At 36.5% G+C, this 19007-nt stretch overlaps 2 protein-coding genes across 9 annotated transcripts in view; one reads left to right on the top strand and one right to left on the bottom strand.

Moving 5' to 3' along the window:
• The window catches only part of slc4a10b (solute carrier family 4 member 10b), a 149361-nt gene that overhangs the window by 121308 nt on the left and 9046 nt on the right, over window positions 1-19007 (top strand). For all 8 annotated transcript variants that reach the window (XR_015499921.1, XR_015499919.1, XR_015499920.1 and 5 more), the window contains 7 exons: window positions 359-610; window positions 2022-2090; window positions 5179-5352; window positions 7312-7434; window positions 12105-12169; window positions 14785-14886; window positions 17815-17851. Coding sequence is in view for 4 of the 8 variants with exons in the window: in XM_087268457.1 (XP_087124583.1) it covers window positions 359-610; window positions 2022-2090; window positions 5179-5352; window positions 7312-7434; window positions 12105-12169; window positions 14785-14886; window positions 17815-17827 (798 nt within the window). In the remaining 4 variants the exon portion in view is untranslated. The remainder of the gene's footprint in view (window positions 1-358; window positions 611-2021; window positions 2091-5178; window positions 5353-7311; window positions 7435-12104; window positions 12170-14784; window positions 14887-17814; window positions 17852-19007) is intronic.
• The window catches only part of fap (fibroblast activation protein, alpha), a 73397-nt gene continuing 63724 nt past the window's right edge, over window positions 9335-19007 (bottom strand). Inside the window, exon 22 of the transcript XR_015499936.1 lies at window positions 9335-9354. The gene's annotated coding sequence lies outside the window, so the exon portion shown is untranslated. The remainder of the gene's footprint in view (window positions 9355-19007) is intronic.

Raw genomic sequence — 19007 nt, 5'->3', positions numbered from 1 at the left:
CCCTTTTACTCACTCTGGAAGAGTACAGTTCTTGAAGTGTAGGAAGGGTAGTGCCAGTGATACGTTCAGCAGTCCGCACTATTCGCTGTAGTCTACTGAGGTCGGTTTTGGCAGCTGAGCCGAACCAGACGGTGATTGAAGTGCAGAGGATGGATTGGATGACAGCTGAGTAGAACTGTACGAGCAGCTCCTGTGGCAGGTTAAACATCCTCAGCTGACGAAGGAAGTACAGTCTCTGCTGGGATTATCTTGCGATGTGACTATTGCAGATGCGCACATTGAAATATATAAATGCTGACACCATATATTGTGCAACCCTAACTTTAACTCTTGATGTGATGATGTGTTTCTCCTGCAGAAGGGCTGTGGGTATCATCTGGACCTGTTTATGGTGGGTGTGATGCTGGGCGTTTGCTCTATTATGGGCCTGCCATGGTTTGTGGCGGCGACCGTCCTGTCCATCTCTCATGTCAACAGTCTGAAGCTGGAGTCCGAGTGCTCGGCGCCTGGAGAACAGCCCAAATTCCTGGGCATCAGAGAGCAGCGGGTCACTGGACTCATGATCTTCCTCCTCATGGGCTGCTCTGTATTCATGACCTCCGTGCTGAAGGTCTGCAGATCTGTTACTGTATCTCCATACTTTCAAGAGACAACAATTATTAGCAATTTATTGATGCAGTTTATTTATAAAAATTAAAAATTAATAATATAGAGTTGAAGTCAATTGTTCGCCTTCCTGTTAAATTTTATTTATTTATTTGTTTAATATTTCCCAAAAGATGTTTAACAGAGCAAAGAATTCTTTACATTATTTCCTTAAATATTTTTTCTTCTGGAGAAAGTCAGATTTGGTTTATTTCGGCTAGAATAAAAGCAGTATTGAATTTTTTAAAACCATTTTACGGTCAATATTATTAGCCCCCTTAAGCAACATTTACCCAGCAGGCACACAACATCAGAAGATGTTAATATTAGGTAAGATTAAGGTCATGACGACAGGTGACCAAAATTCAATGTCTAGCCAGTGTCTAAAACCAATGATATTTTGACGTCCAATAACAACATCAAATTATACTAATATTTGGTTGATTTTAGATTGTGTTGGAAAGTGACCCAAATCTAACGTCTGACAGATGTCATAGTGGTAACGTCCACACAATATTAAAGTGTAACATGATTATATATTGATATTTGGTTGATTTTAGGTTGATTTTAGATTACACATTAGACATTGATGTCAACCTGATTTATATTTCCAAACAAAATCCAACATCCTCACACAACTTTAGGGTATAATGTCAGTATGACGTCATGCTGGCGTCCTGTGCCTGTCTACAGAACAAACTATTATGTTGAGTAATGTGTTGAAAATCTTATTTTCGTTAAACAGAAAGTGAAGCAAACATACAGAGGGGAGCAAAAATTCTGACTTCAACTTTATAGAGCTCAGCATAATTGAGTACACTATATCTGTATCTATTTTCCAGTGAATATAATTAATATATTTTGGTGTATTTGAATAAAACAGATATATTTGTTAAAATATTATTTTAGACACAAATCATCTTTAGAAATAGAAAGATACAATTAAATTCAAGCAAAATATTGAAAAAAAAAAAAAAAATATATATATATATATATATATATATATATATATATATATATATATATATATATAAAATATATAAGCTACAGAATTCCATTTTTTTGTTTCTTTTGATTTTTGCTCTTTTTTTATTTTTACTTAATATTTTTTCACTAACATTTAAATTTGTGCTACTAATTTTTTAACCGTTATCGTAAGTTATATTGTTAGATTAGCTCCAGATTTGGCTTCAATACTGACTAATCTGATGTTTATGCATTATAATATGTGTTATGCACTATAATATGTGTACAATATAATATAATGTTGTAAAGCTTCCTACAGAAAATGTCAATTTAAATGAGAGATTTGTGAGGTTACTATATTAGTTATTGGAGGAGGATATCATAATAAAATGTTAATTGTGTTCCCTCAGTTCATTCCAATGCCGGTTCTGTATGGAGTTTTCCTGTACATGGGTGCGTCTTCACTGAGAGGAATACAGGTAAACTATTTATTTATTTACTTTTTACTTTAAAAAAATCACAAAATTAGCTTTGACAAATGTTTACTTTAGTAACTGTTAGTAGCTATTAACACGCACACACAGACACATGTATGTATGTATGTATTAATAATAATAATAATGTTTATTTTAGTGCTGTCAATGATTAATCACATCCAAAATAAAAGTTTGTATGTGTGTGTGTGTGTGTGTGTGTGTGTGTATATATATATATATATATATATATATATATATATAATTTAAAAATTTAGATGATTTGGAAAAGTGGCAGAAGGTGGATTTTTCAGATGAATCATCTGTTGAACTGCATCACAATCATCACAAATACTGCAGGAGATCTATTGTAACCTGAATGCACCCAAGATTCTCACAGAAATCAGTCAAGTTTGGTGAATGATGCAGTCCTCCAAGCTCATGATGGCCATACTGGACTAAAATAATTAATAATCATTAATATTGAATAATAACAATTATTACTATTATTATATTTTTTGTCATATGCATAGCAACCTTACATATAAGAATTTTCCCAACTGTAAAAAAATGCAGGGTTCCACGCAATTCATTCATGTTGTCCAAACACAAACCAATTAAGTTAACGTAACAAATTTAACTGCTTTGAACATAAAACAATTAAGTTCCCCAGAAGAAATCTCCAAAATTGGTTTGTTTACACTCATTTTTGAGTGAAGAAGACTCAAAAAAATAGATGAATTAAAAATAAGAAATGTTTTTTATCATTTTAATGCTTGTTTTGTGTTCTCATAAATAATGTTGATTAATCTTTTGCTGTTTAAATTCAAAATTTGTTTTATTTGTCACATTTATTTTTACAGTAGGACATTCAGTGAAATGCTTAAACAACCTCTCGTGACCTTAAAAAATAATGACAACGATAACAAAAAGAATCTAAATTTGGAGAAATGGCACTATTAAATATAACTATTTAATGTCAAGGGTTGAGGTTGGGGAAAAGCAGTGAGGAGTATATAATAATAAATATAATACAAAATAGGTATTTATTTTTTATAAAAATAAAACAAAAGACCAAACCAAAACAAGACTTGACTGGGCAGGCAGGGAGAAGCAGGGCTGGACAAGCCTGGACACGACACGACAGGACAAGACGAATAAACGACGACGAACTGGCAAATAACAGCAGACATGGGGAGACTATAAAGAAGAAATAATTAATAATCAGACAGGTGAACAGTATTAACTAATAATAGGTTAACAAGGAGGGTGGGACTAGATAATAGAGAGGAGCACATGACACAAAGAGACAACACAAGCCATGTGCTCGTGTAAAACGGGACTAGAACACGCAATGAGAGATCTCATTAACCACGTGTTCACATGAAACAACACTAAAGCACGTGACCACAATGTAAACACAGAGCCCTGAGCTTAGACAACACCAACACAAACAGAACGCAAGACACAAGAACACGATACATGAAAACACTAACAGTGCACTCACATACATACCCATGCATGTTTCCGATTCCAGCGCCAACCGAAACCAAGACTGGAGCGCTGAGAACGAAAATAACAAACACATCAGGAATAGAGCGTGCATCCTAAATGTGCCCCAACCTGATGCGAGTGCATGCATGGCCCGAGTGCTGCCAAGATGGCACTGATACAAAGACAAAGGGCCCTATCATACACCCGGCGCAGTGGGACGCAAGGCGCGGCGCAAAAGTTTTTTGCTAGTTGCAGCTTGGCGCAAGAGTAGCTTTGAGGCGTTGCGCTACGCTGTTTAAATAGCAAATGCATTATCGCTCATATGTGCACCCATAGGCGTTCTGGTCTAAAAAGGAAGGCGTTCTGAGGCGCACTGCTGGCGCGTTGCTATTTTGAGAAACTACAATAGATTTTTCATTAGACCAAAACTAACCCTTTCTAAAGTCCAGCGCAGAGTTGCGCCTCGCTTACACACTGCTAATAAGCCCAAGAGAGCAACAGGCAAATATCTTTACATATGAAAAAATGTAAATATTAAGGATATATATAGGATATAATAAGAATAGATATCGAATATAAATATAAAGGATTAAAATATTACAAAACATATTATTTTCTAGCCTACATAAATATGAAAAATCACTGCTTTTATGTCTTCTTCATCTCGGGAGGCTTTTTCAGTTCATTCATAACAATTTGCTTTTGTATAATGTTATTATTATTAGCAGTATTATTTATTATATCCATATTTATATTTGTTTTATTAAAAACAAGCTTAGATTTGCCCACCTGCAGGTTTTAGACCATATGGGGCACAGCTTGTGTTTTAGGATATAACTCAGGTTTTTGAACACACTTTGTTATTATTGTTCATTTATTCGTTTGCTGGAAATTAGAACTGAATTTAGAAATAGTTTTAAAACGTTTTAGTTAAAAATAGTTTTTCTAATTGATGTCTGTGCGTAAAGGTTTCCCTATCCAAGAGCGAAAGTGAAAGTAATCCATTATCTCTCATTCTCACGCAGTAGATGCTCCACTTAGACTTACTTTGCGTCCTGTAAATAGCGAATGCGCTCTTGGGGCGACGCAGCTGGCTCCTAAAGGGAATGGGAGATGAGACTCTAATTGGTTTATTCTCAAAACACACCTATGACTCATTAAGAAAATAAACTCAACCCTTTTAAACCATGCGCCACGGCGCAAAGCAGATTTTCCCCCTCCTTAAATTAGCAAAAATGTGTTCTGACACGCCCTGAAAGCGTTTGCGCCCTGTGTTTTGCGCTCTGCGCATGGATCGTCAAAATAGAGCCCGAAGACAGACAATGACAGGAATTGAGTGCTTGATTCGAGAAAACTTGATCCGAGCACAACATACAAGACATGACTGGACTAGTGTCTGGACTCTGCCACTAAAACAAGAATGAACAAGACTGAAGTGGCTGAATCCTGACAATTAAAGACTTTCGATATGGATTATGTAGTTGTAGAAACATGGAAGCGTTTCTGACCATTATGACTGGTGCATGAGAAAGGAAGGAGTGTATCCTATGTTTACCTATTGCTCTGACATGTTTACTTCTGCTTTTTCTTGTGATCTTAGTTTTTCGATCGTTTGAGATTGTTCGGGATGCCGGCTAAACACCAGCCAGACTTCATTTACCTGAGGCACGTTCCCCTGCGAAAGGTTCACCTGTTCACCATCATCCAGCTCAGCTGTCTGGTCCTCCTGTGGGTCATCAAAACCTCCAGAGCCGCTATCGTCTTTCCCATGATGGTATACATCTGACATACTACTATAATGTTATATTATAATGTTGTTTTTCATGTAACACAGGGAGAGTAAACCCATTATATGTACAGTTGAAGTCAGAATTATAGCCCTTCTGAATCCTGTATATTTTTCCCCAATTTCTGTTTAACTTAAAGATTGTTTTCAACACATTTCTAAACATAATAGTTTTATTAACTCATCTCTAATAACTGATTTATTTTATCTTTGCCATGATGACAGTGCATAATATTTCACTAGATGTTTTTAAGACACTTCTATACAGCTTAAAGTGACATTTAAAGGCTTAACTAGGCTAATTAGGATATTTAGGCAAGCCATTATATAACAGTGGTTCGTTCTGTAGACAATCGAAAACTAATCAAGCACAGTTTTAATTATTGATAGAATAAAAATGTGGTAGAATAAAAAGATTTGTGCAATTGATGCAATATTTTAAAATCTTTACCCGCAGAATATAAAAACAACCCATTGCAAGTGCTTAAACTTAGCCCACTTCTGCAGGAAAAGGCAAACTTGGCAACCGTTAGTGAAATGGCTTTAAAAAAGTATAGTGGGGCTTGATTTTGTCTTAGAATTGATTTTATGATTGTGGTTGGCTATTGGTGTATATATACTGTATATACACTCACCGGCCACTTTATTAGGTACATCTTACTAGTACCAGGTTGGACCCCCTTTTGCCTTCAGAATCCTTCGTGGCGTAGATTCAACAAGCTACTGGAAATATTCCTCAAAGATTTTGCTCCATATTGACATGATAGCATCACACAGTTACTGCATATTTGTCGGCTGCACATCCATGATGCAAATCTCCCGTTCCACCACATCCCAAAGGTGCTCTATGGGATTGAGATCTGGTGACTGTGGAGGCCATTTGAGTACAGTGAACTCATTGTCATGTTCATGAAACCAGTCTGAGATGCTTTATGACATGGCAAGTTATCCTGCTGGAAGAAGCCATCAGAAGATGGAGACACTGTGGTCATAAAGCAATGGACATGGTCAGCAACAATACTCAGGTAGGCTGTGGCATTGACACGATGCTCACTTGGCACTAATGGGCTCAAAGTGTGCCAAGAAAATATCCCCCACACCATTACACCCCCACCAGCAGCCTGAACCATTGATACAAGGCGGTTGGATCCTTGCCTTTAATGTTGCTGACGCCAATTTCTGACCCGACCATCCCAGCATGGTAGCAGAAATGGAGACTCATCAGACCAGGCAACGTTTCTCCAATCTTCTGTTGTCCAATATTAGTGAGTCTGTGTGAATTGTAGCCTCAGTTTTCTGTTCTTAGGTGGCAGGAGTGGCACCTGGTGTGATCTTCTACTGCTGTAGCCCTTTCGCCTCAAGGTTGGACGTGTTGTGCATTCAGAGATGCTCTTCTGCAGACCTCGGTTGTAACAAGTGGTTATTTGAGTAACTGTTGCCTTTCTATCAGCTGGAACCAGTCTGGCCATTCTCCTCTGACCTCTGGCATCATCAACAAGGCATTTGCCCCAAAACTGCCGCTCACTGGATATTTTCTCCTTTTCTGACCATTCTCTGTAAACCCTTAAATATATATATATATATATATATATATATATATATATATATATATATATATATATATATATTGCAGCTGGAAGGGCATCCAAAGCATAAAGGAAAAGGAATGTATACAACAATATTTAAAAAAGAGATAAATAAAATGAATGAAAGTATTTATAACAAATCAAAGAGCAAGGATCCTAAAACACATCGATAATAACAAATATCTTGAAACTGCAGTAAGAAATTCATATTTAGGTACAAAACTAATGAGAAGGTTTGAAACATGTAATCAGTCAAGCACACAGAGTGATTGTTTGCAAGTGTCTGAAAGCGTTTCTTAATTGTTTCCACTTCTGTCAGTGTGGTAATATGTGATAATTGAATTAGTGATCTGCTCGGCAGGTGCTGGCGCTGGTGTTTATTAGGAAGCTGCTGGATTTCATCTTCACCAAGCGAGAGCTCAGCTGGCTGGATGACCTGATGCCCGAGAGCAAAAAGAAGAAGCTGGAGGACGCCGAGCGAGAGGTCAGATTTATTCATCCCTCAAACGCAACATCCACTAATACTGACACACATGCGTCTTTTAGATGCAGGCAGCAATTTACGAGATCTGAGCGGAGAGGAAAGAGCTAAAGAAATGCACAGACATCAAAATGACTATATATAGATGATAAACTAATAGGGACCCTAACATACACCCGGCGCAAGGTGAGATGCAATTGTTGTTTGCTAGTTTCAGCTCGGCGCAAGAGTCGTTTTGACGTTTTGCGCCACGCTCTTTAAATAGCAAATGTATTTGCGCTTATATGCGCCCATAGGCGTTCTGGTCTAAAAAAGGAGGCGTGTTGAGGCGCATTGCTATTTTGAGAACTATAATAGATTTTTCAATAGACCAGATCAAAGCTGGTCTAAAGTCCAGCGCAGAGCACTTTAGCTGTGCGCCTCGCTTACACACTACTTAATACACACAGGATGTACAGCAATACGCAAATATCTTTACAAATGAAAAAGAATTAATGAAATAAAATATTACAAAACATTATTTTCCAGCCTACATAAATAAAAAAACACCGCCTCCATGTCTTCTTCATCTTGGGGGGCTTTTATAGTTTGTATAATGTTATTATTATTAGCAGTATTATTTATTAAATGCATATTTTTATTTGTTTTATTAAAAACAAGCTTAGATTTGTCCACATGTCGGGTTTTGGAGACGTCTGCATCACCATATAGGGCCTAAGAACGGGATGTGTGTTTGGATATAACTCATTTGTTTGAGCACACTTCATTATTATTGTTCATTTATTCGTTTGCTGTAAATTAGAACTGAATTTAGAAATAGTTTTGAAACAAATCATTGCGCTTAACAAACAAAATTAAATATGTAGGCTAATGGATGTCTTCAGTGAAGTGAGGACAACACTGTTTATCCACACAAGTAAAGGAGTAAAGTAAAGAGTAAAAGTAAAGCTACTGAATAGAGGAGGCTCGTTCTTTATCCTCGCGCTGCAGATGGTTTGTTGTCTTCTTGCTAGTAAAGCGTTCAGTTTTTCCACTTTCAAAGTGTAAATGGCAAATGTGCCATAGTGTGACGCAACTGACATTCTAAAAGGAATGGGGGATGAGACTCTGATTGGTTTAAGTTGCGTTATGCTCAAAACACACCCAGAACTCATTAAGAGAATAAGCACAACCCTGTTAGACATACCATATTTTTCCATGCCCAAAATAGCAAAATGTAGATACACCCTTAATGCTTTTGTGCAGTAGATTGTTAAAATAGAGCACAAAGTGATTAAGTGACAAGCAGTTTACTGAAAAGAGGCAAAAGTTTCCATCTGTGAGCCATCTAAATTTAAGGACATGATCATTTAGATCAGGGGTCCCCAAAATTGTCAGCCCGCGACCCCCAAAATAACACTAGCTATGTTTCCATTCTCCTATTTTTATGCGCATTTTGCATATTTGCATAAAAAACCAGTTGATGGAAATCCCAAAATGCGCATACATTTCGAAAATGTGGATTAAAAAGTAGGATCGACTATTTATTTGATAAGAAAAGATGCGCACAAACTACGATGGAAACACTTTTACCGTACAAACTCAAGCATGCGCATTAAAAAAGGTTATGTGATTCTCCTATGAGATTATGTGATGATAAAAATGTGTGTGATTGGACAAACCATCAGGCTAAGCACATTATAAAACATCTGAAATGTTGTTTTGGTCTTTCATTCAGTACTGGGTTGCGGCTGGAAGGGCATGCACCGTGTAAAACATTTGCTGGAATAGTTGGCGGTTCATTCTGCTATGGTGACCCCTGATAAATATGGGACTAAGCTGAAGGAAAATGAATGAGTATATATATATATATATGTTTATTGCTTTATTGTTATCCCTTCAGTTAAAATTTTGTTTAGTTGGTTTAAAAAGGTCTTAAAAGGTCTAAAACAGGGGTCAAATCTCGATCCTGGAGGGCCGGTGTCCCTGCAGGGTTTAGCTCCAACTTGCCTCAACACACCTGTCTGGGTGTTTCAAGTACACCTAGTAAGACCTTGATTAGCTTGTTCAGGTGTGCTTAATTAGGGTTGAAACTAAAATCTGCAGGACACCGGCCCTCCAGGAACAAGTTTGGTGACCACTGGTCTAAAAGAAACCCTGTACATATACAATTATAGCTATTAGATTTAAACATATGTACATATTTGTAAATAAAATGGAGCAAAATAAATATCTAAACTTTTTAAAATATCAATATTTAGAAAAAAATATATGTGCATATACTGTATGATATATATATACATTTTATTGGTAACACTTTACAATAAGGTTCATTAGTTAATGCATTTACTAACATGAACTAATCATGAACAACACATGTACAGCATTTATTAATCATAATTGAACATTTACTAAATAATGCATTATTAACATTTAAACTCATGCTTGTTAACATTAGTTAATGCACCATGAGTTAACATGAACTAACAATGAACAACTGTATTTTCATCAACTAACGTTTATTAACATGAATAAATACTGTAGTAGATGTATTGTTCATTGTTTGTTCATGTTAGTAAATGCATTACTTAACATTAACTAATGAACCTTATTGTAAAGTGTGACCATTTTATTTATGTTAAATTCAAACTTGAACTTATGTAATTACCATATTTTACTATATATTGTAAAGTTCCATACACTTTTGTATCACAATTATAAAATATACACTCGCCGGCCACTTTATTAGGTACACCTGCCTAACTGCTCATGAATGCAAATTTCTAATCAGCCAATCCCATGGCAGCAACTCAATGCATTAAGGCATTCAGACATGGTCAAGATGATCTGCTGCAGTTCAAAGCGAGCATCAGAATGGAGAAGAAAGGGGATTTAAGTGACTTTGAACGTGGCATGGTTGTTGGTGCCAGACGGGCTGGTCTGAGTATTTCAGAAACTGCTGATCTACTGGGATTTTCACGCACAACCATCTCTAGGGTTTACAGAGAATGGTCTGAAAAAGAGATTATATCCAGTGAGCGGCAGTTCTGTGGGCACGAATGCCGCCTTGATGCCAGAGGTCAGAGGAGAATGGCCAGACTGGTTTGTTACAACCGAAGTCAACAGAGGAGCATCTCTGAACACACAACATGTCCAACCTTGAGGCAGATGGGCTACAGCAGCAGAAGACCACACCGGGCGCCACTCCTGTCAGCTAAGAATCGAAAACTGAGGCTACAATTCGCACAGGCTCACCAAAACTGGACAATAGGAGATTGGAGAAACGTTGTCTGGTCTGATGAGTCTCCATTTCTGCTGCCACATTCGGATGGTCGGGTCAGAATTTGCTATTAACAACATGAAAGCATGGATCCATCCTGCCTTGTATCATCGGTTCAGACTGGTGGTGGTGTAATGGTGTGGGGGATATTTTCTTGGTACACTTTGGGCCCATTAGTACCAATTAAGCATTGTGTCAACACCACAGCCTACCTGAGTATTGTTGCTGACCATGTCCATCCCTTTATGAGCACAGTGTACTCATCTTCTGATGGCTACTTCCAGCAGGATAACGCACCATGTCATAAAGAGGGAATCATCTCAGACTGGTTTCTTGAACATAACAATGAGTTCACTGTACTCAAATGGCCTCCAAAGTCACCAGTTCTCATTCCAATAGAGCACCTTTGGGATGTGGTAGAACGGGAGATTCACATTATGGATGTGCAGCCGACAAATCTGCAGTGAAGCTATCATATCAAAATGGACCAAAACCTTTGAGGAATATTTCCAGTACCTTGTTGAATCTACAGTATGTCATGAAGGATTAAGGCAGTTCTGAAGGCAAAAGGGAGGCCAACCCCATTACTAATAAGGTGTACCTAATAAAGTGGCCGGTGAGCTGTGTGTCCAAACAGCAAGCTTAGACATATGGGCATCAGTTACATGTAGTTCTTATTATATTATATGTATATATTTCTAGCCAAGGAACTGTAAACACATTATCATTTTACACAGAATTTCCGATCCATCACTCAAACCAGAGAGAGAGAGAGAGTGCTTATATTTCACATTTTTGGTCTGTGGTTGCTAGGCAGCACTAATCCATCACATAATTGGGATTATTAAATTTCGCCTCTGAAATAACCTCCATGCAAAACACAGTGACCGCACAGCGACAAACTGAGAGCTGCTTCAAAGAAGACATTTTAAAGGGGAAAATAATAGGCATCTGCACAAAAAAACTACACTATTCAGACCTTTAATAACAGCAGTAATTAGTATTTGGAAGACAATGTCCTAATAACCGAATGCAGCATGACTGAGTTTATTTATATATATGCTGAATGAAAGGGAGTTTTTTGAGAGGTCCTGCTTTAATGAGGAGATGCTCCAGTTTTTTTTTCTTGTGCAGTTTGTTTTTCCTGCATCGAGAGACTTTTCTGACCCTCTGGCACATCCTCTCATGTTTTTACTGCTGCTGAAATTGCCACGAGATACGTTTCTTATAGGCAGACCCCCCGATTCACCCACCTCAGTGTCTCAATGCATTCATTTCATGCCAAGCAAATGGAACATGAATCGATCTGCCAAAATGTCCTTCAGCAAAAGTTATTTAATCTCAAAGGGTCCCTGAAGTTCTCTTTGGCTGGACGGGAATAAAACTCGCTGCTTCTCCCTGTGTTTTCTGCCAGGAGGAGCAAAGTATTTTGGCAGAGGAAGAAGGAATCGTTCAAGTGCCATTGGAGGGACATTACAAGTATGGACTTCATTTTACTTAACTCACAATAGCAATACTAGATTTTTGTTGGTTTATTAAACATTCCGAAGCTCATACGTTTTTATTCTGTACTCAACATCATTGCATGCTTATTTGTTTTTAGATCAGAATCAAAATTAAATTATTTTACTAAATGTGGACCTTTAAATATAATTGATGAGAAATGTTTATACAGATGAAACCAGAAGTTTACATACACTCTAAAAAAAGGAACATAACCATTTCTTTAAAAATATCTGATGGTAAATCATATTAAACGTTTACTATTTTAGGTCCTTGATGATTACCTAAATCATTTACATTTGCTAAATGCCAGAATAATGAGAGATTTTTTTTTCTTTTTTTTTGAGGATTTGTATTTATTTCAAGAAAGTCAAAAGTTTTCTCACATTTTCTTGGTATGTTTTTAGCTTTGCTTTTAAACTGCATATCTTTGGTCAAATGACTATCCTTCCACAAGCTTCTCACAATAGTTTAAAGGAATTTTAGCCAATTCCTCCTGACAGAATTGGTGTAACTGAGTCAGATTTGTAGGCTGTCTTGCTCGCACAAGCTTTTTCAACTCTGCCTACAAATTTTCTATAGGATTGAGATCAGGGCTTTGTGATGGCCACTCCAAAACATTCACTCTGTTGTCCTTAAAGCACATTTAAACTAATTTGGCAATATGCTTCAGTATTTCTACATAATGTTCTTTCCTCATGATGCCATCTATGCTGTGAAGTGGACCAGTCCCTCCTGCAGCAAAACAGCCCCACAACATGATGCTGCCGCCCCCATACTTCACAGTTGGGATGGTGTTCGTAGGCTTGTAAGCTTTCCCCTTTGTCCTCCAAATGTAACACTGGTCATTATGGCCAAACAGTTCAATCTTAGTTCCTCAAATGTCCTCAATCAGCCAATCAGAAACTTCCAAAACCTTGACACCATCATCTGAGCTTTTCCAGAGGCAGAATCTTATTGTATATAAACTTGACTTTCAAGAAAAGTTCTAACAATTTCTCAAAAAAAATAATCTCATTTTATTGCTATTAAGCATAATAGAAACAAATTTGATAATCCACACTTACCTGAAAGAGAAAAAACTTTAGTCACATTAACATCTGACTTATAATATGGTTATGTGCCTTTTTATACAGTGTATGTAAACTTTTGGTTTCAGCTGTATATACACTTCCCAAGTGCTGTTTAACAGGGAGACTTTTAAAAAATGTAAACATAATTGATTTCTTTTGTCTTTGCCATGATGACAGTACATATTATTTTACTAATTATTATCCGTAAGATATTCGTATTCAGTTAAAAGTGCAATTTAAAGACTTAATTATGTGAAAAGGTTAGTTAGATTAACTCCTGTGTGCTGTTGGGGCTATATATTTTGATGGTGGAAATTATATTTGTTGATTATTTTTTAAATAAATGTTTTTTTTTTTAATAATACGTTTTTACTGGAGACAGCCACTAAAATGTTAGTGTTCAGTAACAATAATTTGACATCATAAATACAGTCAGGTATATTTAAAACAAGAACCATCTGATGGCATACTGTATGTATTTGTTGACAATTGCCTTACTTTAAGTAGTCAACTAATCATTTTTACAGTGCAATATATACACGAAAATAGATCCAAATGTAAGATAGTATACTTGAAAATATTATTTAGGCATCAAGGTACTGTAGAAAGATACATCTGTGAAACCTACATCAAATGTCTGTACTGATTATTGTTTCGACACACACACTGTAATAGAATATATAATCAAAATGTCACAAGTGTTTTCATTTAACTATAATGCATTTTAAAAAGTTCATTAAGTTTTTATTTTATAAGATGCACGAAACAGAATTTAGTTAAATCCGTTTAGTTGCTGTAAGTTCACATAGCAGCTGATGCAGCTGCTAAAGATGCTTTGAAGCAAGTAGTGAACAAATGCCAAATTCCTCCGTCAGAGATGAAACCTTTTATCAATGCTTACATTTTAAACAAGTGGCAAAAGGAATGGGATGCATTAGAAAACAATAAACTACATGAAATCCAACCTGAAGCTTCACACAGAATTTGAAGACATTTTAAGAATCGATTTGATCAAGTAGTTTTTACCAGATGTCGTATTGGGCATACGAGAATTACACATGGTTTTTTGCTCCAAGGTGAAAACCCTACTCAGTGTTTGTGCTGCAAAACTCCTCTTACTGTAAAACATATTTTACTGGACTGTCCTGCTTTTACTGATTCCAGAAGGACTTTTTATGAAATGAACTCTTTTAAGGACATTTTTGACAAAGTGAAACCAGAAAAGATTTTAGAATTTTTATCATGTATTAACACAAAAAATCTTATTTAATTTATGTTTTATTTTGTTTGTTAATTTTTAAATTGTATATTTATTGTTGAAAGATTCCTGCCATGAAGATAGCCTTGGTTGCTGACATGGAACTAAATAAAAAATACATTACATTACATCACATGACCTGTGAAGTAAAACTAATTCAACATAAAGTATTAGCAAGTAGCTACTATTTTATTTCACAGTGCATATGGGAATATTAATGTCAATGTTATGTTGATGATGTTTTTGTTGAATATTTTCAGAGATGATCCTTCTACTGTCAACATTACTGATGAGATGTCCAAAGGCTCCTTTGGAAGTACTTGGAATACCATCAACTCTAAAAATGATCCAAACACCAAAAGGTTCTTATTCACTTCCATATGATACAATCAAATATAAAAACACCGGCTGATTAAGTCTTTCAGGTGTAATTGTGTCCCATTATTACTGCAAACAAGTCTTAAGGTGGGCAACAGTGCGGGGTCTTCGTTGTTGCATTTTGCGCTTCAAAATGTACCACACATTCTCTACTGAAGACAGGTCGGGACTGCAGGCAGGACAGTCAAGTACCTGTATCCTCTTCCTTCGCAGCCAGGACTTTGTAATGTGGGCAGAATGTTTTTTTACATTGTCTGGATGAAATATGCATGGGTGTCCCTGGAAAAGAAGGCAGCATATTGTGCTCCAAAATCGTTATGTGCTTTTCAGCATTAATGGTGCATCACAGAAGTGCTAGTTACCTTTACCAAGGGCACTGACACAACCCCATACCATGACAGAGACTGGCTTTTGGACTGACTTTGCTGGTAATAGTCTGGATGATCCTTTTCTTCTTAGTCCAGAGCACATAGCGTCCATTTCTCCCTAAAAGATACCTGAAATACACAGTACACGTTTCCACTGTGTGATGGTCCATCCCAGATGCCTCAGAGACCAAAGAAGTTGACAATGCTTCTGGACAATGTTAACATAGGGCTTTCTTTTGGCTCAGTACAGTTTTAACTGGCATTTGTGGATGTAACTACATTCAAGTTCAAGTTCGTTTATTTATAAAGCACATTTCAGGAGTTCACACTTAGCTGATGATTGATAGTAAAGCTAGTTTGGCGTGCTGTCCCGGAAGAGAGCCCTGAGCTTATAAGATCCTCGAGCCCTGGGCTCCCTCCCGTTGCAAGGCGGGAAGCAAAGCTCAGGTAGATCTCGATGACTCCCCCTCTTGCTTGTTGTAGCTAAGTGTCAGATATGGATGCTGAAAGGTGTACTCAGAGTTTAGCTAAAGAATTTGGATTAATTGTTTAGAGTGCTTGTTTTTGAACTGTGGGAGGAAACCGGAGGACCCGGGGAAAACCCACGCGACCACGGGGAGAACGAGCAAACTCCGCACAGAAATGCCGTCTGGTTTTGAAAGGAATTAAACTTTCAAAACAGGGGCATTCTTGCTGTGAAGCAACAGCACTAATCTCTGGCCACCGTGACGCCCGTTTGAAAGGAGGGAAAGTAGGGTTGGGTGGGGGGGTTTCTTCAAGACGGAGATATTGAGATGAGAAAAGTCTGGTTATTATAGTGAGTTAAGAATCGTCTGATAGGATAATCAGTCATTGGCTAAAGTTGGAACAGCTGTGAACAATCATAAGCATGTGATCCTCTCGAAATTTGTTTATAAATAAACTTCACTTAAAAGTCAGTCACAAGACTGACCAAAGTGCTGACAGGGTAAAAAATAAAAGACAGAATACAAAAACATAGAAATAAAGCAAGAGAAACATCTGTAAAAATGTAAAAAAAAATAATAATTGCGGTAGAATGAACTATTAAAATAATCTTAAAAAGCCAAGCTAAAAAGGTAGGTTTTAAGAAGTGATTTAAAAATGGATAATGATGCAGCCATTCTAATCTACATATTGTAAACTACATATTGTAATACATGACAAAGGTTTGCCAAAGTATTCCTGAGCCCATGTGGTGATATGGCTTATAGATGAATGTGGATTCTTGATGCAGTGCTGCCTGAGGGATCGGAGATCACCGTTCAGCTTAGGCTTTGCACCCCTTGTCCTTTACACACAGAAAATTCCTCCAGATTCCTTGAATCTTTTAGTGATGTTCTGCACTGTTGAAGGTGACATATCCAAATGTCTTCCTCTCTATTTTTGAGGAACTTTATTTTAAAACATTTCAATAGTTTTCTCATGTATTTGTTATCAAACTGGCGTTCCTCAGATCATCTTTGCTCCTAAAGGACTAGACCTTTCTTGGATGCTGCTTTTGTACCAAATCATAAAACAATCACCTGTTGACTTTTCAGATCACATCATTATTTAACCAGTGTACCTGATTGCCAGCCCTAAACTGCTCCTGTCCCAACTTATTTTGGAATATGTTGCAGGTCTGAATGACAGGAAAGGATGTATACTTACAAATGAAATGAAGTTGACCAGACAAAACAGGAAATATTTTGTGTTCATATTGTCTACAATGAAATACAAGTCAAAGTAAATTTGGAAATCACTACTTTACAGGCCCGGATTGGCTAATCGGGAGGACCGGGAGAGTTCCCGGTAGGCAGGTCCGTTTTTTGGCCGCGATGGCCGGTGTCCCTAGCTCCAGAATCTGTTGCTCTTACCAGTCACACTTTTTAAACTAATTTATCTATTTACTTGACCACAGTCTTTTTATTCATTATTTTACCGCAGCTCTATAACCAGCCTGCAGGGTAATGATGTTAAAACTCAGATGAGTCAACTTTTTAATATACAACTGATGTGGTCCAGTGGTTAGCACATTAGATTATGACGCCGCCGACCCAGATTTGATCCTATTTGAGTAAGGTTTTTTTGGGGTCATTTTTTTTTTTTCATTTTTATTGCTAAGACATATAATACTGTTAGGGTTGTTGAACATTTAAAGATCTAAAGCAGCTGTTTTCTCAAAAAAAAGACGTGATAGTGTAATTAGAAACTGTATTGGAAATGACCTTCTTTTAATATAGTCAGTCGTGAACTGAGGTGGGCTGGTCTGAGGCTTGAAACTCCAGGGCTGAAAAAGAGTCCCACTCCGGCCCTGATACTTTATGTATTTGAGTTTTCCATACTGTCCCAACTTTTTCTGATTTTGGGTTGTATTAATGCATTATTTGATAATATACTTCCTTAACAGTATACAGTCTATCTTTGCTTTAAAATGTTTACTCTAATCATGAAGGTTTTATATACAATCATATTACATATGAGTCATTTTTGTTCTCCTTTAACACATTTCGATGTAATAATTGATTACTTCTCTTTTCTTAGCCCGGTTCCCTGAGCTGAAAGCTGATGATCCCCAATGGTAAGCGCATCAGTCTGTTCTCAAAACAGTGTCCACGTCACTACAGGATCTCATCTCTGTCATTTCTTTGCATGGCAACAACTATTTTATTACCAAATTGGCAGCGTTTGACGGATTTGATCGTAATCCATCTGGAAGAGACATTTACCATTATGTGTCTCTCCAAGAATGTTGGAATTCACCCCAGCATTTTCCATGCCGTTAGTCAGTGGAAAACAATAAATCATTCACATCTCTCTGCAAGTGTCAGACAAAGATAGACAGCATGTGATGATCGTCTTTTGTTGCTGTTGTTGTGTTTGTTTTTCTAGACAGACTACAAAAATGTCTAATCAACTGAGAGCTTGTAAAGTGTGAATGTGTCCAGTCTGCTGCCTGATTAACACAACTGAACATGGACTATTATAATTATTATTATTGTTATTATTATTATTATTATTATTATTATTATTATTATTGTTATTATTATTATTATTATTATTATTATTATTATTATTATTATTGTTGTTGTTGTTGTTGTTATTGTTATTATTATTATTGTTGTTGTTGTTATTATTTTTTTATGATGAATTTTTGTTTTGTTTTTCTTCAATAATTTCACTATACAATTATTTTACACATTTAACCTTCTTTTAACATCCCCTTATCCCTCCCCTCCCCTCCCCTACAGTGGCAGTACTGTCATTGAGTACTGCTATCATAGACCCAGTAAACACAAATACTTATTACTAAACTCCATAGGAACAGTAACAATACAATAAAACATAAACAATAATAATAAAATAAATAAATAAAACAAAATAAAATAAATAAATAAATAAATAAATAAATAAATAAATAAATAAATAAATAAATAAATAAATATTTACATTTTTGGTGTGCGTCTCACCACAATGACCTTGTTCCTTCTTCAAAAATGCCAAGTAATTTCCCCATCTTCTCTGATAAACATCCAATTTATCTAGTATTCCATATGTCATTTTTCATATGCTGCCACCTTCCCCAGTTCTGTAACCCATTCTTGAAATGATGGTGGACCTACTGAACGCCATCCCATCATAATAATTTGTCTTCCAATCATAATACTTATTTGAATCCACTCACACATCTTCACACCAGGTCCGAATACAAACGGGTCTCCTAAAATATATATATA

Source organism: Danio rerio, chromosome 9 (genome assembly GCF_052040795.2).
Source record: "Danio rerio strain M-AB ecotype USA chromosome 9, GRCz13ab, whole genome shotgun sequence".
NCBI lineage: Eukaryota > Metazoa > Chordata > Actinopteri > Cypriniformes > Danionidae > Danio > Danio rerio.
Note: the sequence above shows the minus strand (reverse complement) of the source record. Positions and strands in the feature narration are given on the sequence as shown.